This window comes from Pholis gunnellus, assembly GCF_910591455.1.
Source record: "Pholis gunnellus genome assembly, chromosome: 7".
Classification (NCBI taxonomy): domain Eukaryota; kingdom Metazoa; phylum Chordata; class Actinopteri; order Perciformes; family Pholidae; genus Pholis; species Pholis gunnellus.
Window position 1 is genome coordinate 11,366,363 of NC_136533.1, and position 23,812 is coordinate 11,390,174.

At 40.2% G+C, this 23,812-nt stretch overlaps 4 protein-coding genes across 4 annotated transcripts; 2 read left to right on the plus strand and 2 right to left on the minus strand.

Annotated features, from left to right (window-relative positions):
* Positions 1–2,138: 2,138 nt before the first annotated feature.
* LOC306698920 (immunoglobulin superfamily containing leucine-rich repeat protein 2-like) lies at positions 2,139–4,531 on the minus strand. The gene is made up of 2 exons (XM_079163420.1): positions 4,404–4,531; positions 2,139–3,762 (listed from the first exon to the last, which is right to left on the minus strand). The coding sequence occupies exon 2, from the start codon at positions 3,751–3,753 to the stop codon at positions 2,857–2,859; it is 897 nt and encodes a 298-aa protein (XP_079019546.1). The 5' UTR covers positions 3,754–3,762; positions 4,404–4,531; the 3' UTR covers positions 2,139–2,856.
* Positions 4,532–7,869: 3,338 nt separating this feature from the next.
* Positions 7,870–16,328, minus strand: sema7a (semaphorin 7A (JohnMiltonHagen blood group)). Its single transcript, XM_079162290.1, has 14 exons — positions 16,154–16,328; positions 15,678–15,817; positions 14,894–14,935; positions 14,669–14,764; positions 14,310–14,412; positions 13,993–14,103; positions 13,570–13,712; positions 12,458–12,645; positions 11,781–11,889; positions 11,035–11,230; positions 10,720–10,832; positions 10,224–10,378; positions 10,061–10,119; positions 7,870–9,966 (listed from the first exon to the last, which is right to left on the minus strand). Exons 1-14 carry the CDS (start codon positions 16,257–16,259, stop codon positions 9,542–9,544), a joined length of 1,986 nt encoding a protein of 661 aa, XP_079018416.1. The 5' UTR covers positions 16,260–16,328; the 3' UTR covers positions 7,870–9,541.
* Positions 16,329–17,769: 1,441 nt separating this feature from the next.
* commd4 (COMM domain containing 4) lies at positions 17,770–19,928 on the plus strand. The gene is made up of 8 exons (XM_079163607.1): positions 17,770–17,811; positions 18,117–18,188; positions 18,288–18,353; positions 18,448–18,487; positions 18,952–19,071; positions 19,159–19,239; positions 19,369–19,545; positions 19,663–19,928. The coding sequence occupies exons 1-8, from the start codon at positions 17,809–17,811 to the stop codon at positions 19,701–19,703; spliced, it is 600 nt and encodes a 199-aa protein (XP_079019733.1). The 5' UTR covers positions 17,770–17,808; the 3' UTR covers positions 19,704–19,928.
* Positions 19,929–20,274: 346 nt separating this feature from the next.
* On the plus strand, positions 20,275–23,688 carry neil1 (nei-like DNA glycosylase 1). The gene is made up of 10 exons (XM_079163558.1): positions 20,275–20,523; positions 20,907–21,385; positions 21,471–21,590; positions 22,360–22,468; positions 22,570–22,663; positions 22,768–22,889; positions 22,979–23,006; positions 23,103–23,173; positions 23,254–23,455; positions 23,561–23,688. The coding sequence occupies exons 2-10, from the start codon at positions 20,931–20,933 to the stop codon at positions 23,611–23,613; spliced, it is 1,254 nt and encodes a 417-aa protein (XP_079019684.1). The 5' UTR covers positions 20,275–20,523; positions 20,907–20,930; the 3' UTR covers positions 23,614–23,688.
* The last annotated feature ends 124 nt before the right edge of the window (positions 23,689–23,812 follow it).

The following is a 23,812-nucleotide window of genomic DNA, read 5'->3' on the forward strand; positions in this document are numbered from 1 at the left end:
ACCCACATCAGATGCAAATCATTTGATGGCTGTTATGTAACGTGACGCAACTATTGATTTGTAAACTTTAGTGATTGTGTTATAACCGGAAGTGGCATAGAAAGCTAATAGATTAGAAACATCTTTAAGGTAAATTACGAATGTGTAATTCTTAATCTTTTTAATCGGAAATAGTTCTCAATCGCCCTGATTAATCCACTGGTTTGTTTTAGATGCATGTGACTTTAAGCTTGTTATTTTTAAATGAACATAAGTCTTAATTGTTCCTTAAATGTTTGAGTCATATGGATTAGTGTTACTGTCTGAGGAGACTGATTTCGTGTTCAAATACTGCCATCGTCTGGTGTTCTGCAGTGTGAACTCAGCGTCAGTTCAAACAACAAACCACTTGGTCTCAACAATGCTAAATGTGTAATATACAATATCAAATTAGTGACGGATCTCAAGACTCAGCCTCTGCCTTCTGACATGTTTGTGTCCTTAATGTTTATTTTAATGTTTGACTGAAATTGTTTTTATTTCTAGATTAATTAGATCAGTATATCTGATGTTGTATTGATGTGGACACAGTTGCATGTGACTTTCAGTGTAAATTTGACTGCGTTCTGTGCTACAGTATATTGTTGTTAATCATTGTGATGTGTTTGTTGTTCTCTGATATTCTAGAAACCACACATGCAACGTGTCTTGTGGTGACTTTGAAAGATACTCTCTTGATTTATTTAACTGAAGCCTCCCCTTACTGGACTCTGGAATAGAAAGGGAGAAACGATTATGGCAAGCTACAACAGTTTCAATGTATAAATAGGCTAGTGACTATTTTAAGACGTATTTGGAAAAAGGGTTAGGTTTAGGTTCAGTTTAGGGTAAGACGGGTTTTAGTCAGACCTGTGAAACAACAGTGACCTCTCCTGTCAGAAGGCTGCAACTACAGGCAGAGTCAACAGTCACCTCTAATGTCAGAATGTTGTAATTACAAACATAATCTGCATAATAATTGCACAAATAACAACCCTGTAAATAAATTATCCAGTTTATTCTTAGAAATAGTGAACATATTTTGGATAATGTTAATTTTCTGTGTTATTTTCAGCAAGTACAGTTTGTTTCTAAACCAGGTTCCAGTCATGAACCATTACTTGGGTGTCCTTGCTTTGTTTGTTTCAGTTCCAAGATTTCCTTATCGTTGGCGGTCCATCAGTAGACTTTCCTTTTCCTGAGGCACAGCAGGAAAACATGGGGATGTAAATTGTGGTCTAGGTCCTCTGGGGCTCAAGGTCTCATCAGATCACAGCAGAAGCACCAGAAGCTCACGGTCACCGTATCTCACAGTTGAGACTGCAGTGTGGCACAATCCAGGTCATCTGTAGTCCTGTTGTGTCCTACACCACTGAAAACAAAGCAACAGTCTCTTTCTCAACTGTCAAAAGTCTGTGTTGTAAGTTAACCTCGGATGAAAACAACTGACATCATTTATGGTATTGGTGGAGTCTAATCCCACACATTTTAGTTCACTTCATATGTTCCATGTGAAGTCATTGTAGTGTTGAAAGGAAATGTGTTTTTTTTAAACTAAGGACAACCACCCAACATATTAACAGCAGGGTTTGGTCACATAAACTAACACGCCGAGATGATTGTGCTCCTCCTTCCTGTTCTTGCCTCAGTAACAGAACAAACACAGCAGTTTATTTTTGTTTCAGGCGTGGCAGAGTTTAGAGGTATTCAATATCCGAAAATGGAAATCAGATTTGACTGTACCATGTAGATGTGTTATTTAGATTCATTCTAGATCTGAGATGAAAGAAATACAAAGAATTCTACCGAAGCTTTAAAACTACAATTACCTAATCTGAAAGAAAATCTGACAAGAACGCAGGATTTCCACTCGGATGGTTGTGGAGGAATGGCCAGAGAGATAAAGTTTAGTTGTGATTTTGTTTCCTAAACAAGATCTACTCACATCATTGACGTCATTAGCAGCGTTGAGACCATGTTGAGGCTGTCGATCCAGGAATAAGACAGTTTAAGCTGAAGAGAGATCATCACATAGGCATGACCTACTAGGGAAGAATAAACTATTATCTCAAAACCACTTACGAGTGGATCTAAGAGAGGTACAACTTGTGAATGTCAGCTCCATTCTTTTTTTATTTCAATGAGCAGAAAATCAATAATAATCATTTACATTCTTCAGGTAGCCTTTTCAAGCTAACATTATGCAAAAATATACTATTTCTGAAATTATAAAGGACACATATTGCTTGCAAGTATAAAAATCTCCCAAAAGGTCGTACCAAAATACTGTTGACATCATAAATGATTTAGCTTAGTAGTTAAACATATTAAAGAATCATTTCTGGTTTAAATTCAGCCTTTGTAACTGTTCAAAGGAGGATTTCCTTTTACAAATTGAATCCATAAGCAATGAAACACACCACTCCTTCATTTATTACACTCTGGATTTGCTGCTACAGTCTACTTGGTCTGATATGAGCTTTTGGTTGCTAATGTTAGAAAATTTTAGCAAAATATTGCTCTAAAGTATAATAGATTATTATTAAGCTGATTATCTGACTTTCCTCTACTCTTGCTGATGTTTTAGCCAGCATTTATCTCGTTATTAGCACAGTGGTTACAGATTGCCGAAAGTTCCATCGTCTCTTTTATGTAAATAACTGAGTAAAAAAGTAGCTTCAATATAAGATATGTGCACACACTGTAGATGCAAAACGATCACCTTCAACCACCATCTCAAATCTGTTCTAGTGGACTGTGGGACTAATATGTCCATTGCTCACACTGCAGCTAATATCGATGGGGTTTTGCAAATTTAAATAGTCATTTTTGCAAATCCTATCTGAAAATCCCCAACACTGCAAGTCCAACGGTGATCCAAGCCTTCTGCGGCATGACGGCTGATGCATAATTCATTTTTGAAAGGGTGTTGATCCTCTCAGTGTTTTTATTTGTATCTGGAAACATTTGCTCTTTGGAAACACACTCGTAGTTCTCGTGTGCCATGGCAGGAATGAGGTGCAGGCAGTTAGACTGCGTACAGTCCAGTTTGGGTAACAGTGTCACCATTGTACCCTTTAGGTGTTCAGGGGCCTCACATACAATTGATTTTGGCTCGGGGATGGAAATCTTAATTGTCGTGATCCAATCCCTCAGCCACTCCAGGCTGCAGGAGCATGTGAAGGGGTTGTTAAACATCTGTAGGTGAGACATGGAGGAGAGAGCACTGAAGGTACCCTGCACAATGGTGATAAACTTGTTGTTGTTGATGCGCAGCGACCGTAGGTCTTTGAGAGTGGAAAAGGCGTCCTTTGGAAGGTTCACCATCTCATTGTTGTTCATTTTCAGAAGCTGCAGGGCTGTGAGGTTGTGCAGATCCTCCCAGGGAAAGTTCACGATTTTGTTGTAGCTGATGTCCAGGTTGCGTAGCTGGATCAGGGGGGCCAAGGAGTCGGTTTCTATTGTAATTATCTCATTGTGGGCCAGCCAGAGAGAGGAGACCTGTGTGATATTGATGAGGCTTTTACTTTTCAGTAATTTGATCTTGTTGGCAGAAAGGCTCACGGTGGTAGCATTGGTGGGGAGACCCACTGGTACCACCAGCAGGTCTTTGTAAGCACAGTCAACAAACTGGTGGGCAAATTTATCCTGGCAGCTGCAGAGCTCTGGACAGCACTGCACATTGCCAACCACAGTTGTCCACAAGGCAAGGAGCTGCAGGAGCCGTCTCGCCATTTTCTGCACCTGCAAGCATCAATTATCAGACATTAATGGAAAGTCACATTTTAACCAGACAATAACATAACATCCATTATAGCAGCGGAAACGCACTGTGGAAGCTTTTACACGGCAATGCAGCTCAGAATTTTATTAAACTCGTAAAATGAAAGAAACAGAAAACAAAAACAACCCTAGAGGAATACTGCTGTCATACAATATGATTCAACGCATAACATAGCAAAGTTCCTGTTGTTTCACATGTTACTTTAACCAATGCACTGCACTAAAAAGACATGTGTGGAAGTCCGAGCACATTAGAAAAGCATAAATGCACATATGCTGAGTGTCATATTTGCAGCAATGTCAGGGTCATGTGGTCTCTCCTGCTCTGAGCGCGTCTCCACAATACTGTGCGGACAAACTGGCGCTTTTTTGGTGACAACACCTTAGATTTTTACAGTTAAACAAAAACATTTCACTTTTAGCAAGAGTTGAATGGCATAATTTCCAATGTCAGTTTACATAGAGGTCGATTTTGCACATATATGCCCTTGTGATTTATCAGAGTTACCCTACAGGGCGATGTTTTCCACATTAGATCTGGATGCTTCTTTTTTCATCCTTTTCCGACAGTAACTGCCCCATTAACTACTGAATCATCTTACCTTTCCAATTTTAACTTCAATTCCTGTGTCTTATCAATCACTTCCCGGAGTTTACAATCCTCTAAAACAAGTTTAATGGCCGAACAAACTCGAGTCCTCATATGTAGTGGATCCTTTCACGTGACTTTTGCAGACGTGGACAGCGTAGATGAAGGGTGGTGGAGGGAACATGTTTTCCCTGTGAGTCACTGTTGACGTCAGACGGGGCTTTTCCCCTCTCCAGCTGGTGAGGGATTCCATCTCTGTCCTCACTATTAAAGATACAGATGTTCCGGGTCCTCCGTGTTCTTGCCCCCTGGGGGGGCCCTGGGGGGGGGCTCTCGATACTGTCTATCATAGACCATCGAACAAATACTCATTAGGAAACGGATATAATGATGTCGCATACCACGTGCAACTTCAGAACCTGGGTTAAAATAATATTAAAGCCATTTGTACATACTCCAAACAGAACTCAATCATCAACTATTAGAATTACTACAATACCATATTGACATTTCGCAAGGAGTGCGCACACTCGGCACATTTCAGGACCTAGCAATCAAAGCTAGATGCTAACAAAGAACGCGCTGGAGAGGGGGCGCGGCTTATCGACCTGAAAGCCGTTCAACTTTCCGCCATCAACCGTGGAAAAAATAACCTGTATTTCTGCCTAGTATGTGTTGTGGAAGTCCCAGATATCACGGGAGACTAAACGCCCTCATGTCTGGTTCATAACATAGTCCGGAGGAGCTCTGTGGATTTCATCGAGCTCACTGTGTCTAGCAAGCCACACGTCGGCTGTTTACTACAGCTGTATGAACACAAAATAAACTGATTTGGCTGTGATTTAACTGCAATAAACCGACAAAAAGGGACTCCGAAATAACTACGTAATGATGCCCATTTGTACTTGTTTTCTCAATGGAGCTCGGATCGATCGGTGCTAGGCTAAGCTAACATCGTAGCAGCTCCATCAACACTCACAATAACGTCATCTAGACGTAAATATGGGAGCGTCTATTCATTGTTTGCACTATATGGTTTACACACACACACTTATACACATAGTTGGGCTACAGTATTAATTTCCTGATTCAACAATGGCAGGGTGTCAGTGATGACAGGAGAAACATCTCAAAGCTGATAGGCTATTGCACCACAGCCTCACGCGATTTTTCCAGTTGGAAATTAATGCTTCGTTTTTTTATCCGATTCATCGATTATTTCTTCGATTGATCGATGAATCGGATAAAAAACAAAAAACAAAAAAGCATTAATTTGCAACCCTTTATTCAAAAACAGAACTGACAGTGCAAATTCACAGTGAAAAAAATCTTCAGAAAGTGCACAAACAGGTTGCTCGAACATCCCTGAGCTGTTAAAGTAATAATTAAAAAAAAAAAATGGACTAATATCACGAGTGGGATTCAGCGGGTTACCCACGCCTCTCCACAAACAAACCACTTGGCCTCAACTATGCTAAATGTGTAATATACAATATCAAATTAGCGATGGATCTCAAGACTATTGAGACTATCAAAAATATTTTTATTTCTAGATTAATTAGATCAGTAAATCTGATGTTGTATTGATGTGGACAAAGTTGCATGGGACTTTCAGTGTAACTTTGACTGCGTTCTTTGTTACAGTATATTGTTGTTAATCATTGTGATGTGTTTGTTGTTCTCTGATATTCTAGAAACCACACATGCAAAGTGTCTTGTGGTGACTTTGAAAGATACTCTCTTGATTCGTTTAACTGAAGCCTCCCCTTACTGGACTCTGGAATAGAAAGGGAGAAATGATTATGGCAAGCTACAACAGTTTCAATGTATACATAGGCTAGTGTAACAGACTCATGTCTCATGTTTATCGTTTTGTATTGGAGATGATATGTCCCTTCAGGGTTGCCGTAGAGGTAAAGCAACTCCCGCCTCTGGTCGAAGGGGGGGGAACACAAATAAAGAGAGAAGCCTTGGGCTGAACGAGATGTCTGGTCTCCCGACTCCGCTTATTACCGTCTTAAAAGTGCCCCTCATTCACGAACCCAGGACGCTCGGTCACACTAGTGACTATCTTAAGACGTATTTGGAAAAAGGGTTAGGTTTAGGTTCAGTTTAGGGTAAGACGGGTTTTTATAGTTAGTCAGACCTGTGAAACAACAGTGACCTCTCCTGTCAAAAGGCTGCAACTACAGGCAGAATCTGCATAATAATTGTACAAATAACAACCCTGTAAATAAATGATACTGTTTATTCTTAGAAATAGTGAACATAATTTGCATAATGTAAATTATCTGTTATTTTCAGCATGTACAGTTTCTTTCTAAACCAGGTTCCAGGTTCCAGTCATGAACCATTAGTTGGGTGTCCTTGTTTCTGTTCAAAGATTTCCTTATCGTTGGCGGTCCATCAGTAGACTTTCCTTTTCCTGAGGCACAGCAGGAAAACATGGGGATGTAAATGATGGTCTAGGTCCTCTGGGGCTCAAGGTCTATTTGGGCTCATATCAGATCACAGCAGAAGCACCAGAAGCTCACGGTCACCGTATCTCACAGTTGAGACTGCAGTGTGGCACAATCCAGACTCAATAGGGGCTGTTTATAGTTCTTGATACTCTTAAGTGCTTCTTAAAGTAGGCTTACATAAAAATACATCAGTGATGCTACAGTAAACCATGTTGTCTCCAGTTTGAGCAGAGAGGGTCTGGATTGAATTAAACAGGGTGGCTCAAACAATGACTCATGTTGACCACAGATACATGAAAACACATTTGACATCTCCACCCTATATGAGTAAGCTTCTCAGCAGCCTACAGGTTAGATAGACTCTGGCACTGAGCTGTCAGGTCAGGTGTCGGGTCAGCTCCGGCTTAAGACAGATACTCCCTGATCTTCATTAAAGTGACCTGCCGGCAAGACGCAAGTACTGTGTGTGGGGGGGGGGGGTTCATCTGTAGTCCTTTTGTGTCCTACACCACTGAAAACAAAGCAACAGTCTCTTTCTCAACTGTCAAAAGTCTGTGTTGTAACCTCAGATGAAAACAACTGACATCATTTATGGTATTGGTGGAGCCTAATCCCACACATTTTAGTTCACTTCATATGTTCCATGTCAAGTCATTGTAGTGTTGAAAGAAAATATGTTTATTTTAAACTAAGGACAACCACCCAACATATTAACAGCAGGGTTTGGTCACATAAACTAACACGCCGAGATGATTGTGCTCCTCCTTCCTGTTCTTGCCTCAGTAACAGAACAAACACAGCAGTTTATTTTTGTTTCAGGTGTGGCAGAGTTTAGAGGTATTCAATATCCGAAAATGGAAATCACATTTGACTGTACCATGTAGATGTGTCATTTCATTCTAGATCTGAGATGAAAGAAATACAAAGAATTCTACCGAAGCTTTAAAACTACAATTACCTAATCTGAAAGAAAATCTGACAAGAACGCAGGATTTCCACTCGGATGGTTGTGGAGGAATGGCCAGAGAGATAACGTTTAGTTGTGATTTTGTTTCCTAAACAAGATCTACTCACATCATTGACGTCATTAGCAGGGTTGAGACCATGTTGAGGCTGTCGATCCAGGAATAACACAGTTTAAGCTGAAGATCCTTGGTTGTTGATACTCTGATCAGGCTGCCTGTGTTTTATTGCAGGACATCACATCACATCACATCACATCACATCACATCACATAGGCATGACCTACTAGGGAAGAATAAACTATTATCTCAAAACCACTTACGAGTGGATCTAAGAGAGGTACAACTTGTAAATGTCAGCTCCATTCTTTTTTATTTCAATGAGCAGAAAATCAATAATAATCATTTACATTCTTCAGGTAGCCTTTTCAAGCTAACATTATGCAAAAATATACTATTTCTGAAATTATAAGGACACATATTGCTTGCAAGTATAAAAATCTCCAGTGTGAAACCCAAAAGATCGTACCAAAATACTGTTGACATAATAAATAAGTTAGTTAAGTTCTAAATTCAGTTAGTTAAGTTCTAAATTCAGCCTTTGTAACTGTTCAAAGGAGGATTTCCTTTTACAAATTGAATCCATAAGCAATGTAACATTCTGACTTTCCTCTACTCTTGCTTATGTTTTATTCAGCATTTATCTTGTTATTAGCACTGGGGCAACAGGGGTTACAGATTGCCAAAAGTTAGTCTCTTTTTTATGTAAATAACTGAGTAGAAAATTAGCTTCAATATAAGATATGTGCACACACTGTAGATGCAAAACGATCACCTTCAACCACCATCTCAAATCTGTTCTAGTGGACTGCGAAATTCAAAAAATGTTTTGCCAAAAAGGAATTTGCAAATTTAACAAGGTACCAAAGTCGGACAGTCTGCTCTGCGGCAGAACAGTTTTCATTGCATTTTCCAAATGCCTCGCTGATCACATGGCTGAACAAAACAGGGAAACTCAGGGAGGGTTTCTGGCTTCCATGAACACTCTGATATCAAAAAACGTTCTGACCTCAACGTGCACACACTCCTACTACACCCACTTGCTTGTACTGGGCTGTCTGTGGCTCTCTGAACAGAAGCTTTTGCACTCATGATCACAACTTTTTGAAGGTGTGCTTTGGTTCGGACTAAAGTGTCGTTAAAAAAATTCCTTCAGATTACTTCTTGCATTTCCCCCTTTTCCCTTGTCTTAAAAGAAATGAACAAAGTGCTCACCCAATGAAAACATTGCAGTAGTTCATCAAGGATGTTGCGGTAACTGACTGATCATCAGCTGATCCAAACAAACGTGCTCTGTTTGCTGCTGACCGGTTATGCTGCTTTCTTCCTCCATCACACCAACCTCTCCCTGTTCTGGCTTCTCTTTGGAAAATAAACTTGGCTACAGCATGTTCCTGTAGAGTTGTAAACCTAACTAATCTGCCAAACACAGCTACATGTCAGCTTGCACAAATAAGGTTTTATGTTCACTAGGAAGTATTCCTGCTTGAATTGGCGAGTTGCCAACTTTATTGTTGGATTTCCTTTAATGCTGCCTGCATCCTGGCCTGAGAGCAATAGCAAGGACAAAGGGCCTGAGGATGTTTATGCCACATTTTCATACATAAGGTCTGGACCAACTGAAAAGATTCTCAAAATAAAGGGAGTGTTAGTCATTTTTGCAAATCCTATCTGAAAATTCCCAACACTGCAAGTCCAAGGGCGATCCAAGCCTTCTGCGGCGCAACAGCTGATGCATAATTTATTTTTGAAAGGTTGTTGATCTTCTCAGTGTTTTTATTTGTAACTGGAATCTTTTGCTTTGTAAGCTGATACGTCTTCACCACTTTGGTGTAGTCTTTCTCTTTGGAAACACACTCGTAGCCGCCATAGTTCTCGTGTGCCATGGCAGGGATGAGGTGCAGGCAGTTAGACTGCATTTGGAGACAAGGGCTGCTCTGGCCTCCATGCTCCCAGGTGTAGACAGCATGGTAGGAGTCTATAGGACATGACAGATAGAAAGGGACACTCAGGGGGACCGTGTAATTTGTCCTCAAATGCACTGGTGATGGTGAAGCTGTCTCCCGTTTGGTCCGGTTTACTAGTTTTTCTTCTACAAGAATAAAAAGAAGACAAAATAGAGATGTGACCAAAGGTTTTTGAGTCCTTATCAGGTTTGTATGAATAACAGTCTCATCTTTAGTTACCTTCTTGTGATGCAGGACAAAGACTTATGTTCCCATCAATGATATTTTGAATGCAGCCACTGAAAAAAAAAAAAAAACACATGTTCCAATGAGTGCATTTCGTTGTGAGCAGCTATTTCAGTGTTGTTAACTTGTCAGTTGTTGGTATGAACACTTTCCACACCTTCCACATTCCACAGTCGGGGTGCATCCAGACTTTGTCCAGGCACAGTACGGGTCCCGGGCCAGAACACAATCTGCACAGGACTTGCTGTACTCCTGACACCTCTGGAGGTCCATGATAGAAATTCTCTCTGGAAAACCCACCACTAACTTTTTCTGTGCACAGGGAGACACACAAATAATTTCACTTTAAACCATTGAAAGCCTAAGCATTGATAGAGCAAAACTAAAGCATTGCAGTTGCAGACCGGCAAACCAAAACAGTGAGCTTAAAGATATTGAAATGCTCTGTAGAGCTGAAGGAATGTGTAAAGTCAAACTATAATTATTATTTTGTATTACAAGCGATCCCTTCCATATTACACATAATCATTTAATCTATAATATTGATTAGTGCAGCATAAAAAAAATAAATGTGAGAAATAAAATTTCTCCAATGGGTTGACAAAAACACATTGCAGCACAATGCGGGACATTTAAAAAGGCATTATAAATACCTTTTTGGAGACAAGCTTCATTGATTTTATGGTTGAATAGCTGGGGAGTTGTGTTTCAGAGATGATGAAAGGTTCTGACCCGGACTCCAAGACTTTATGGATTGTCCCTGAATCTGTTTGAACAGCACACAAACAGCATTTTGTAGCGTTGTTATTTTGGGAGTGATGCTGTATTTTTAGCCCATTGTTCCTTGCAGAGATTACAGTAAGTCCATGATTAGAATACAGATCAACAGGAAAACACACAAGGCAAGAATAGCTAAACAAAGTACAGAAAACCAGGTACATAGTATTTCCTCCCAAACCTGAACATACCAGTAGCCAGCAGCAGAACGTTATACATGTGCCGGTCTGCTGCCTGGACGCGGTCCACAGCTATCTTTGTGTAGTTGTTGCTGCTTATATAAAATGGAGCTGTATAATGCACGGAGTGAACCCAGTCAGTCATTTCTGGGTAATCCTTCACCATATTGACAGTGGCCAGTGGCAGCGCCCTGCTGTTTTTTACACACTGAAAAATAGATGGACACAAAGCTGTTGTTTTGTCATTCATAGGTAGTTTGTATACTGTAGGAAGACAGAACGTAAACTGAATGTTTGTAGGAGACTCAGGTTAAGCAACTCTTAACGTATACAATACAGAAGGTATCCGAAGTTGTATAAAAACAAGTAAGACAAACATTTACTGAAGCTTTAAACTGAATATGGCAACAAGTAAACCTCCTTTAAGGAACCATTACTCACTGGGTCAGAAAACTGTTTACTACCACGAGAGGAAATTCTGAAATGTACCCATGTTTGTGGGGCCTCTTTAGTTCCTCAGCTACAGGGTTGAACTTAAACAGACTTCATGTAAAAAACCACAATCTCAATCTACAGATGGAAACACTGAACCACATTTGATGGGGATAAGTATTACAGACACACATTTTCCACATGCTTGTGTGTTTGTGTTTTTAAACTACAGTCTGGAACATCTGATACGCCTACAACACAAATAAAACCCTCAGAGGAAGTATGTTGTCTCTGCACATCAACTTAGCAACAAAACAAATGGTTACCGTTCCTGGCCTTGGTTTTGGGACGTCCTTGTTGTAGCCCTTGAAAGTCGAGTTCTCAAAAATTTCCTCAATCATTCCTATTGAATAGATGCACACTGCTGTGGAGTTCCTAGAAGAGCAATAAGATAACCCAAGTTAGGATACAAATGACAGTTGTTATCTGTATTTCAGTGGTGGTGGTCAGGGTTATGATTCTGTCCCATTGCCTGATGCTGTTGTTTTTTTGCATTAGATCTTTCATTCAAATTCATTCAAACCTTCATACAAGCCTCCATCAAGTTATTTTGACCATCTTTTTAAAAAGATATCTCTTTTGTGAGTCACCCTACTTGACAAAGTGCAATACTAAATTGCTGCTAATGTGAGACTAAACTGAGCACTCATCTTATGTGACTAATCACCATGAATGGACCCTCGCATAAGAGGGTAGAAATATTAAATTAGGTTACCTATGGAGCAGATTTGGATTTAGTTCAATGTTTTGGATAAATAGACAGACAGACAGACAAAGCGACAGACAGATAAAGCGACAGACAGACAAAGCGACAGACAGACAAAGCGACAGAGAGGCCAGGATTAGTTTTGTTGAAGTGACAGCTATTTTTGTGTTGCCCTGTCAGCATGTTGCTTGTGTTGTTGCTTAGTCGCTGATAATAAAGGAAGGGAAAGTGTCTAACCAGCTGCTTGTGAAAAGCGTGAAAAGGGCGTAGACTCGGGTGTCTCTCCAATCCTCAGCATGCATCACATAAATGTCTTGGAGACGGTTGAAATAGAGCGATTCTTCTGGAATCCCGCAGACAAGCCGAGCCTTGAGGAAAGATGTCCACATGTTCTGGAAGAATCGTTTTGATCCACCTTCATCTACCTGCAAAATGACACCAATAAATGACAGGAAGACGCTCTTTCACTTTTCTTACAGACTGAAATTCATCAGCTAATTGTTATTTGAGAGGACTGCCTTTACTTGGACCATGACACCTGGAATGAAACACCTAACCGCTGTTAGGGCAAGTCTTGTTTTGCACAAATATCAAATAACAAGGGTGTTGAAAAGTTTGTATTTCACCACAATAATAGCATGCCGCGTTAGTTAATTGAGATAGAAGAAGCCTGATTTGTTCGTGCTGGTATAGTGGAAATGAGACAGGCACTAATGCATTATTCATGTGTATGCCTTTGTCAAAGACTGGCATTGTATTCACGTACCGCAGGATATCACTCTGCTATCTCCCTTTGTTTTTTTTAAAGTAAATACTTCATGTCCTACCAGGTTATCAATTGACAGCCTGAGCTTTCAATATGATCATATCAGTGCGTTATACTCTCCTCATAAAACTACTGTAAATAGTGGCTGACCTTAACCGTTCAACATCAAACAAACTGATTTGACAGATGGTGGCCTTTCTACTTCTTTATTGGGCAAATTCAAGAGGGGTTACTGTGGGAGACACAGCCAACACTAGAACACTGACATTAAACTCTGCTGAGGTCTGCAACAACTCAGCGTCTGTTCATTCTAATAGAAACTAGAGGAAGAAATAGTTTATGCTTTTGGGCTTATCTTGCAAAATAAAGATTTATGCACTACATTAAAACACACCATGTGAATGATCCTTTCACATTCATATGTAAAGTCAAAGTTTATCCTCGACCTTGGGAACGATTGACAAAATAACCTTCTTGTGCTTGCGATCATATTACACAGCCTCATCAATATTTCATATTCTTAGCATCAAAGCCCTGCTAGCTCCCCCCAAAGGCCATGCTTGTCTTTCAGTGTCCAGCGTACCTTACAAACTCTGGCAACCCTCGATATCCAGGGGTCAGCCTCCGGATTCTGATCGGAGTTCTTTTCTCGGAAAAAGATATAGATCTTTTCGTTGTCAGGGTCTTCCCTCTGCTTCACCAAGGATGCAGATATGAATGTGGGCTCTGTGAGAGGAGGACATGTTTACCAAACTGCTTCACCGTTTACTGCAGGCCTAAAGTGCCGTGCCAGCAGATAATATCTGATGACAAAGCTTGGCATGCGAGACCAAAAGAAGACATAATGAAAGGGCACTGAAGAGTGGGAGTAAAGACTGAACAGTTTCAGGACAAACTGATACTATTCAGGTACAGTATGAAGCAATATTAATCATTGCTGATTTTCCCTGAGTGTGGGATCTTATATTTATCCTACATGATAAATAAACTTCAGTCATTAACCCACCTGAGACCCAGTTGTCATACATCCATACATTAGTTCTGCTGCCAGCTTTTCTTCTGAACTGTAATGAACTTCCATCGGTATCCAAAGGCGCCGCTGAATATAGCTCCCCCTCTAAAAATAGCAGAGAGAAATCACATGAAAACGAGCAAAGATGTTCAATTATTGAGTATAGTTAAGTGAAAGTGCACTGGTTCTCCAACTCTGCTACCACACATGACTTGGTGCGGTTACATAAGTCTGCAGCCCACAGCCACATTTTAAAATGTTATAAAATATGGGCTACTATATGGCTGTGCATGTTGCTGTATTCAACATACCTGCTGTGAGGGTTACAGAGTTATGTGTGTAAACAAATGGAGAGATGCCCGTCCCCTCATAAATCTCCACTTTTTCATGAGACTGATTGTTCACTGAAGAAAACTGTAGAACCAAAGAAAGTCAAAAGAATGTTGTCATAGTTAGTTGTGATGGTGTAACATATCGAGACACCAGCCACCCAACAGAAACCACAGACAGGGTGCTAATTAAAGAACCATAGACGTTACATAAAAAAAGCTCCATGCTTTAATTAGCTGGGCATTCCTGTTGCCAGTAAAGTTAACCAGAAACTATAACTGGAGTATGACAGACAGAATATTAACTGGAACATTATGCAGTGATTCATGCAAACACTCACAAGCTTCCAACACTGTGGTTTGTGTCCATTTGTTCCACAGACAAACAGGCTGTCCTGAAACGTCTCAATCACAGTGATGACATTTTCACATTGGCCCTACAAGAACAGAAGCTATTATTACCGAGTCATCACACAGAACTAAATATGCTTTTCATTTAAAAAATCTATGATTTTGCAAATTCGTTGAGCAGTCATTTCTGATCACATGAATCTCTATTTACTGACCTCTTTGCACTGTTGATGCCCCAGGGTTTTCAAAGGAAATGTCTGCAGGGGGGACGTATTGAGGAACAAATTCACAAAGTTTTCACTTAAGGATAGTTTTAAATGAGACATTACAAAATGAAAATGTACATTTCAAACATTACCGTCTCACTTACTTATTATTAAAGCATGACAGTTGCACTTAAAGCTCTGCCCCAAAACAGGTGTTTTGGGGCGGGGACATGTTTGAAATAGCTGAACGATGGATATAAACGAAACATCGGAAACACATGTTATGTTTTCTTTCTTATGTATGCTTTCTCAGGCAAAAAACAATCAAAGTACTTCCTTTGTAGCTTCAGCTGCTTCTGGCAAAAATCAGTTAGTGTAAAATGGAGATATGTCTGTCTTATGGTCAGAAACAAACCACTTTTGCTTTAGTTTCTTGAAAAACTTTCAACAACCATCAGCCCACTTTTATATGTCATCAGGGTCTGTTTGTGTCAACCACCAGCAGCTCCTTCTGCCTTACAGCTGCATGTTATAGCTGGTTTTGAAAGGATATATTTCCCAGTGCGCTGCCAGACAGACTCCTGTAACAATGGGTCTGTGACAACCATCTGCTAAAGCATCTAATTATGGCCTCAGCTGCATCACAAACTCCACCGTCACTAACCACACACACAGGGATCAGGCTCAGAACCCATCAATAAGATATTAGATGAAGAGTATACAGGAAGTAAATGTACTGCAGGTGATAAAATAAACCAAATAAACTAAAATATAGAAGTTCAGACACACCCACCTCTATAACACGATAGTCATCCACATCAAGTTCCAGCACAAAATCTGTCCCTCCGACATACATCTGCTCAGAGTCCTCATCATAGAAGAACACGCTGTGATTCTGATATATTTGGTATTCAAATCCACCACTGTTTGTACCTGAGAGAGTAAAGCATCACATTAACATATTTTACATACAGCCTTTGACATGGAGGGAAGTGAAGGTCAGACTCAACCGCATTAATAATTGTATCATCGTGCACTGACATTGAAAGTTGTACCTACTCTCGTCTCGTCTGGTCATTCCCTTTGGAGAGTAAAATTGGGTTATATAAACTGAACTAAATCTTACTCTTAGCGGGTTTAAGAAGGATTTGAGGATTAACTTTGTATCTGACTCTTCTAACCATCTACACTAATTTGGTGACTGACATTGGTTTTCCTACGTCTGAAACATTGCATTCGTGGCGGTGAAAAAGAAAAACGTGAACGTACCTTTGCTTAGAAGTCTGGGATTATTTTTAGATCCAAGAGTCGGTAAAGTAAGGACGAGTTGAAAATCCCCAGCAAGCCAAATATAACTGAAAAAAAATCGCAACATTTTGCGCCTTAGATGGTTGACATACTTATTTCTGTATGAACCGTCCTCAATCCCGCAGTCTAATGACGACCTGAGAACACAGACAGGTGTCCTCTAGCTCACCATCCGGGAGCAGAAACCCTTTGTATCTCCGCCCATGTGCACTTCCCGTCCGATACTGAGCGGGTGTGACATGCGGTGGTGGGCGGGTTGTCGACTGATGTTCATTATCGTCATGAAATTATCGGTGTAGATGCATTACATAGAACAAATATCTATAGGTTAACAAGCAGAAGAAAAACAGACTTATATGTTGTCATGAATGTATAATATAACTTAAAACTGTTAAAACAGACAGTTCATAATACAAATTAAAGAATTAGACACAGTAGCCTAGGCTACTGTGTCTAATTCTTTAATTTGCAGCTAGGGCACTAATAGTTGTTGAACTTTATTTCAAATAGTCTATTGCGGTAGCAATAGCTATTTGAGAAAAATGTGTGATGTAGGTTATATTGAGGGAGAAAGACAAACTAAAATCAAAATCAAACGAGAGACAAAGAAGAACGCATTTTCCATCTAAATGCAAATCTGCAACAATAAGAACCACAGCCAAAAAAACAACAACACATTGATGAGACTGAAATAATATCTGATTGCTCCCTTGACATAAAGAGCAGGTACAGTTGCAGACTGAGTAGTTTATGGTGGTCCAGCTCTGATGTAAGTGGCAATACCGTAACTATTTATTATCCATTGATTGTGTAAATGGACGAGAACCCTCCCTGCCTTGGAAATCAGACTCTGTTTACTGATCTACTAACTCATCTGAAACATACTGTTGTGGAAATGTATCATATCGTTCTTTTAGGTATAACTTGTATCGCTTAAACCTGCATATGTGTAGATGAGGCCAACCAGACTCATTTAAAACCTAACGATAAATGATCTCATAGGTATTTCACCACCTAACCCTGTTCCCACGAAAAGGCTGGGAACCGGCCTTGGTGTGTGGGGAAAGAGCCATCTGTGGGGAAAAGAGCTCTATCCATTCAGCTGAATTAATATTTAGTGTCTGTTAAATAAATATGTTTTTATATTTTAAGAGGTTTCTCATCTCGATTATTTCTCACAGGGAGGTTAAAAAGATTATTTTCCACCACACATACCACACTATAATTAACATCAGTAAAGAGTTGCAGGTGCTACGCATTCGCTTACGTTCTCAGTGAATATAAACTCCTGCAAGGGTCTATATGCACGGTGGAAGGATCTGTCCAGAATTGTAAATCTAACTTGCTTTTGCCCAGGTTTGTCTTACAACAAATTCCTTTTTTTATTTAAAACTGAACCTGGGAGCTGAACCATGCAGGCACGATCAACAATGCATATAGTACAATAAAATTGGTGTTTGTAATGAAAAATAATTGCCCGACAGCCAACATCAGGACCATCAACTTGTGTGTCTGAAGGAGCTCACTGTCGTCCAATCAGATGTGAGGAAGCAGAACGTACTTCCGGTTCAGTTCTTCCGTGTACTGCTGCTCAGCTGACTGACCACTTGACAGCCATGGTAAACACGTCCAACAGTCGGATTCTTTAACACTAGTTGACTTATTTAGAAGCCGGTTTTTACAAGACATTTTAGTTGCATGATTTATAAATGTTTTAGGTAACGTTGATTGTTAACTTCAACGTAATCGGTGTTTAGACCCGGCTTTTAGGAAGCTAACGTTAGCAGGCTAAGCTACTTAGTAACTTTCAATGATGGATATCTAACGTCGATGTAGCTGTTAAATGCTCCCGTTACAGTGTTTGAGGACTGACTTTTGTTACAGCACAGTAAACAGTATGCATGTGATGTCTTGTCTGTTGTAGCGGTTTCGTTTCTGTGGAGATTTGGACTGTCCAGATTGGGTACTTGCCGAAATAAGCACATTAGCCAAGATTGTGAGTACTTATCAGGGTCAATATTGCGATTTTCAGGGTCAGTTTATGGTGTGTTTTGTATTACTGATACTTGTGTCTTCTACCTTTCTAACATAACAGTCAAGTGTCAAAATGAAACTACTCTGTGCTCAAGTGCTGAAGGATTTGCTCGGGGATGGCATTGATGTAAGACATTTAACACATTTCCACATAATCATTTACCTCACGTTATATTCACAATTCACTCACTGATACGAGCTATCTTCTCTCTTTTTTTTAGTATGATAAGGTTACAAAGCTTACTGCAGATGCAAAGTTTGGTAAGTCTCCCTCATACTGCAGATATTTTACTAATTTAATGTACAAGCACTACAGTATAGAAATACTCCATTACAAATAAAGGGCCAACATTACAAATATGTCTTAGTTTAAAGTACAGAAGTATTTCTAGATAATAGAATAAACAGACTTTAAATACTGCTTGGGGAGCTACATCTACAACAATGCATCATGTTTTACAAGCCCAGCATATGGGTTGTGTGCAAAACCTTAATTGGCAGACTAATTAGTTGAACGTAGAAGTAAAACAACGTAGAATTACGATAGAGCATTAAATAATGTACCTGAGTAATTGAGTTAATGTAATTAATTATGTTCCACTGCTGCTGGTACTGCATTTAAATATAACTCATATACTTAAACACATAAGCCTGTGAATCTGTCATACTTGCATTGCATTTTTCTGCTATTAAATGTTCATTCATGACATCAATCCGTCTTGCAGAGAGCGGAGACATCAAAGCTAGTGTGGCGGTGCTCCGCTTCATTTTCTCCAGTGCAGCGAAGCATGATGTTGACAGTGAGTCCCTGTCCAGTGAGCTGCAGCAGCTCGGTCTGCCTAAAGGTAAGTCCACTCTTAAATGTGATTGATTATGCATTGTAAAATTAATCTTGACTTTACTATTAATTTCACACTAATTCATTATTTTAGAACACACGACGGGGCTCTGCAAATCATATGAAGACAAGCACTCCGCGCTGCAAGGCAAACTAAGAGAGACAAGTCTGAGATGTAAGTGATTCTGTCTGCCTCGTCCTTTTTTTAAAAGAGGAAGACAAAATTAACTGATGATGAGCGCTGTTCTCTGTGAGGATGCTGACGGAGGGATTGCCACCAATTCTGACCTGTAATGAATTTCAGTGGGCCGACTGGAGGCCGTGTCCTGGCGCGTCGACTACACTCTGAGCTCCAGTGAGCTGAGGGAGGTGAATGAACCAATTATTCAGCTTAAACTGAAGACACAAGGAGCAGAGTCAGGCTCAACAGAGACGACTGTAGTTTCCGTTTCCGCTGACAAGTTCAGAGTCTTGCTTGCAGGTTAGTTCTGCATCATGTCAAATTGCAGTTATTTTCTCAAAGTACGTCCATTTTCAAACAGTTGTATTGGCCAGAATTATTTTGTGATGAATCTTTTTCCTCTGTGTGTTTCTACAGAGCTCAAACAAGCCCAGACTAGGATGAATGCACTACAATGAAGAGTGGACAGCAAAGTCAGACCAAATGTAATAAGGCTGTTAAAAAATGCCATACTTACATCTTTGATATGAATGTTGTCATTTGCATTGACTGATAATTAATTGTATTTTTCTACCACATTAGTTATAATAATTGGTTGAAATATGTCCATACTGAACAAGAATACTGAATGGACCATTTTTGTAAAATATTGTATATTGGTTCACACATTTTGATTTGAACTATGTTTATAATTTGTGTTTTATGCTAATAAATAACAAAATAAAATGTCATATTTGTATCATTACCGGTTTCCGCAAAGCTGACATATCCCACCATGCATTGGGGCTGTACTGTTAGCTCTTGTGTTTGCTTAAAAATGCATCCAATTAATTGAAACCAGCGAGAGAAAAAACATTGACTTAGATAACAAACACGTGCGATGACTATAAATAACGAGCGTGCGTGAGAGCATGGAGATCACGCAGTCTATGATTCTCGCTTGTGTTACACTTCTTATATACAGTCTACACATGTTGGGAAAAGAGGATAGTTACCTCTGGTCCACAATCCAGCATAGGAGGTGGCGGTAATGCACATGACGCTGGTTGGCAGCCGCCATAAAACTGAAGAAGAAGAAGAAGAAGAAGCAGAAGAAGAAGCAGAAGAAGAAGAAGAAGAAGAAGAAGAAGAAGCATGTTTGATAACACGCATGTTGTGAACGTGTGCAGACCTGCAGAGAGTAGAGAACCCCGAGAAACTCCCTCGGTTATGTGACTGTAGTGTAAGTCTTTGAAAGAGACTAGTTTATTAACGGCTCGGTCTATTTCCTGTTTTGGGGTAAGTTGTTTTGCTCTTTGATGTTCTTCGCAACTCAATGAAAACGCCCCCTTTTCAGAGCGTGTTTAGCTTATTTCTTTACTACGTGGAGGTGGCGTGATGTGGATTGTGAAGTCCGTGTGCATAGAGGCCAAGACTTTAAATTGAGGTCACAAGTCCACCCAACACACAGACCCCTCCACTCTTTGAAATAAAAAAAGATAAACCAAGGTCTTTGGGGCTTTTTTTCAGAGGCACTTCGATTTTTTTATTTTCTATTAATTCAGTTAACTGTTCCTTTATGTCTGTACATTTTATTTCCCTACACACATGTCCTCAATGTCCATTACAGGCAGCTACAGCTCTTGATGTTATGTTTTGTGATGCCACGTTATTCTTTGCAGATCAGCTTCATTTGTTCCAACAAAATGCCCGAGGGACCAGAGCTCCACCTGGCAAGCCTTTATGTGAACAAAATGTGCGCAGGAGTGGTGTTCACTGGAGCAGTCAGAAAATCTGAAGTCAGCAAGAGTCCTGATGTGCCCTTCACCTGTGAGGCCTATCGCATCACTGCCGCTTCCAGAGGGAAGGAAGTGAAGCTCACGCTGACGCCCATGAAGAGCGATGATTCAAAAAAGAGAGTGATGGCAGGACAAGCAGACCAGCCCGTGGAGATAGTCTTTCGCTTTGGGATGTCGGGCTATTTCCGCTTCACCGCAGAGGATGAGCTTCCCAAACATGCCCATCTGCGTTTTTATTCCAAAGAGGAGCCCTGCAGGGTGCTGAGCTATGTGGATGCACGCAGGTTTGGCAGCTGGCATCCCGATGGGAAGTGGCAGCCTGACAGAGGGCCTTGCATCATGTTTGAGTACGAAAGCTTCAGGTTAGTAATGCTGAGACTGTCACTCGAGTCACCTAGCTCAATCCAAGTATCCAAGTGTCACACTGACCAGTTAATATCTTTGCAGGGAGCAGATAGTGTCACACCTGTCGGACCGTGCCTTTGACAGGCCCATCTGTGAAGTTCTGCTCAATCAGAAGTACTTCAACGGTATCGGGAACTACCTGAGGGCTGAAATCCTTTTCAGGTGATGAACCTCGCACAACCCTCAGAACTACTCAAATGACACATTATACAGTTACGTGTTAGGAAAGCACCGATACTGACCTCATTAAGTGGATTGGTTATCGGCCATGACATGACAATCCATTGCAAATATAGGCCTGTCAATTATTATTATTCTGTAATAACCTGGAATCATTTCCCATGAAAATGTCGATTTTGTAATTGACAGATAACCCGAGTTGAGTAATCAGAATAAGCATTAGAAGAGAAAGTGTTGGATCGGTGCATCCCTAATCATGATAACAGTATTTACTCATTTACAGGGACACATCAAATATTACTAGATGTTCTCAAATGGCTAGTTTGCACCTGTGTAACTAGTGGCTACGAAGAACAGAAAGTGAGAGAAAGCAGGCACATAGAAAGCCTGGTACAGAGAGACCTTGACTTACAATCAGATCAAAAAGAAACATAACAAGAGTAGCAAGAAGGCAACAGGGAGTAGCTTTGCTTTAGTGCTTGTTTATTACAATGATTCACAAAAGTAAGTGTTTTTCCTGTGAGGTTCTGGTGTGAAGAAAAAGTCTGATTCTATGTTTTGAATTGTTCACTGAAACAGAGAACCGGCTCTCATGAGACTCAAGGTCTGTTTACTTCTAGATATGAAAAGAATGGCTTTCTTTCACTTCATGGTTTCTTACGTCCAGCATACTGATTCAGACGCACTTTGGAAACAAAGGAGCCTTTCTGTTTTACAAAAAATGGGTCTGAAGTGGTTCATCTTTTTTTAGGTTGAACATCCCACCCTTTGTGCCCGCCAGGACCGTGTTGGAAGGCCTGCAGTCAGAAGATGTATTTGAAAACAAGAAGCCTTTGAAAAATGAGATCACAGACACAAAGGTGAAAGAGCCCCAAACAGATTTTCAGATCATTAAACACTCAACAGTCACCGCTTTACATTTTCTAACAGTGCCTCTTTCTTTCTTTCTTCTGTACACAAGATCTCAGACGGCGCTGAACAGAAACAAGGGAAAGGGGAGACGGGTGATCTGCTCAGACTGTGTCATACGGTACCTCTAGAGGTGGTGAACCTAGGTTGGTCACTTTGTTTGAAAGACTAATTCATAATGATTTAATTCAGAGAGAACACATTAAATTTCCTGTGAAATTATTGTTTTTGACACATTTTGTTTTCTTAGGTGGGAAGGGCTACGATCCCCAGAAGGCGGACTACTCTGACTTTCAGGCATGGCTGCAGTGTTACTATGTGGATGGAATGACATCTATACGGGACCACAATGGCAGAACTATGTGGTTCAAAGTGAGTCAATAGGAAAACCCCGTATTTTAAACTCTCTGGCACAGAGTTTCACATGTCACTGACACTAATATGTACTGTTCTAATTTTAGGGAGATCCAGGCCCCATGGCACCTAAAGGTACTTTGAATACATGAAACTGAGAACTTCAGCTGAAATGTATCTGAGAATAGTCGATGAATAAACTGATCTGTATTTTTTTTTTTCACACAATAGATTCAAAGGCACCTAAGGCCAAAAAGAGAGCCAAGAAAGAAGATGACCACGATTACACAGAAAAGAAAAAGGTCACAAGTCACTTTTTTTTTTTTGCTTTAGGTAATGATCTCCACAGATGTAACTCTAAACACAAGTTTGATTTTGTTAGGTGGCCAGGAGCGCATCAAAGAAGAACGTGGTGAAACGGGAAACTGTGACCAAAACACCAAAGAAAGAAAAGGATGCACGTTCAGAGGAAGCCGTATCCAAGAGAAGAAAGACTGAAAAGTCCCGAGAAGTCAACACACCTCAACATGAAAAGAGACCAACTGCACGTAGGAAGAAAAACAGCAGTGCAGAGCCAACTACAGGTGAGCTCATGAAATTTGCTCAAAATGATAAAAAGAAAATCTACTGGAGTACTATTGGAAAGAAAACTCAACAGAATTCTAATCTCATAGTCGTCCTTGTTGCAGGTCCAGAGAGGCGGAGCGAGAGAGCGACCAGGCAGAACAGCAAATCAAAATGAAAAGGAGGCACCAGCGTATGGGATGTATGTTTTTATACTGACAAATCATTTTTAATAAAACGTGTTTTTACATAAGTTCTGAAACTTTTTATTGATTTGATGCAAATTAATTACTTTATTTTTGTCACATTGTCATCCATGAGTAGCTCAAACTGCAGCCTTCCATCTGAAGTATCCTAATAAACTGCATCACCAGATG

Excerpts from the sequence above, each read along its gene's own strand:
- LOC306698920 (XM_079163420.1), bottom strand. The coding sequence starts at position 3,753 with ATGGCGAGACGGCTCCTGCAGCTCCTTGCCTTGTGGACAACTGTGGTT.
- sema7a (XM_079162290.1), bottom strand. The coding sequence starts at position 16,259 with ATGTTGCGATTTTTTTTCAGTTATATTTGGCTTGCTGGGGATTTTCAA. Across the intron at positions 14,104-14,309 it reads CTCTGTAACCCTCACAGCAG|AGGGGGAGCTATATTCAGCG; the intron begins GTATGTTGAATA and ends TGCTATTTTTAG. Across the intron at positions 12,646-13,569 it reads GGGTTGCCAGAGTTTGTAAG|GTAGATGAAGGTGGATCAAA; the intron begins GTACGCTGGACA and ends GTCATTTTGCAG.
- commd4 (XM_079163607.1), top strand. Across the intron at positions 18,189-18,287 it reads TAAGCACATTAGCCAAGATT|TCAAGTGTCAAAATGAAACT; the intron begins GTGAGTACTTAT and ends CTAACATAACAG. Across the intron at positions 19,546-19,662 it reads GTTCAGAGTCTTGCTTGCAG|AGCTCAAACAAGCCCAGACT; the intron begins GTTAGTTCTGCA and ends GTGTTTCTACAG.
- neil1 (XM_079163558.1), top strand. The coding sequence starts at position 20,931 with ATGCCCGAGGGACCAGAGCTCCACCTGGCAAGCCTTTATGTGAACAAA. Across the intron at positions 22,664-22,767 it reads TCTAGAGGTGGTGAACCTAG|GTGGGAAGGGCTACGATCCC; the intron begins GTTGGTCACTTT and ends TTGTTTTCTTAG. Across the intron at positions 22,890-22,978 it reads GCAGAACTATGTGGTTCAAA|GGAGATCCAGGCCCCATGGC; the intron begins GTGAGTCAATAG and ends TTCTAATTTTAG.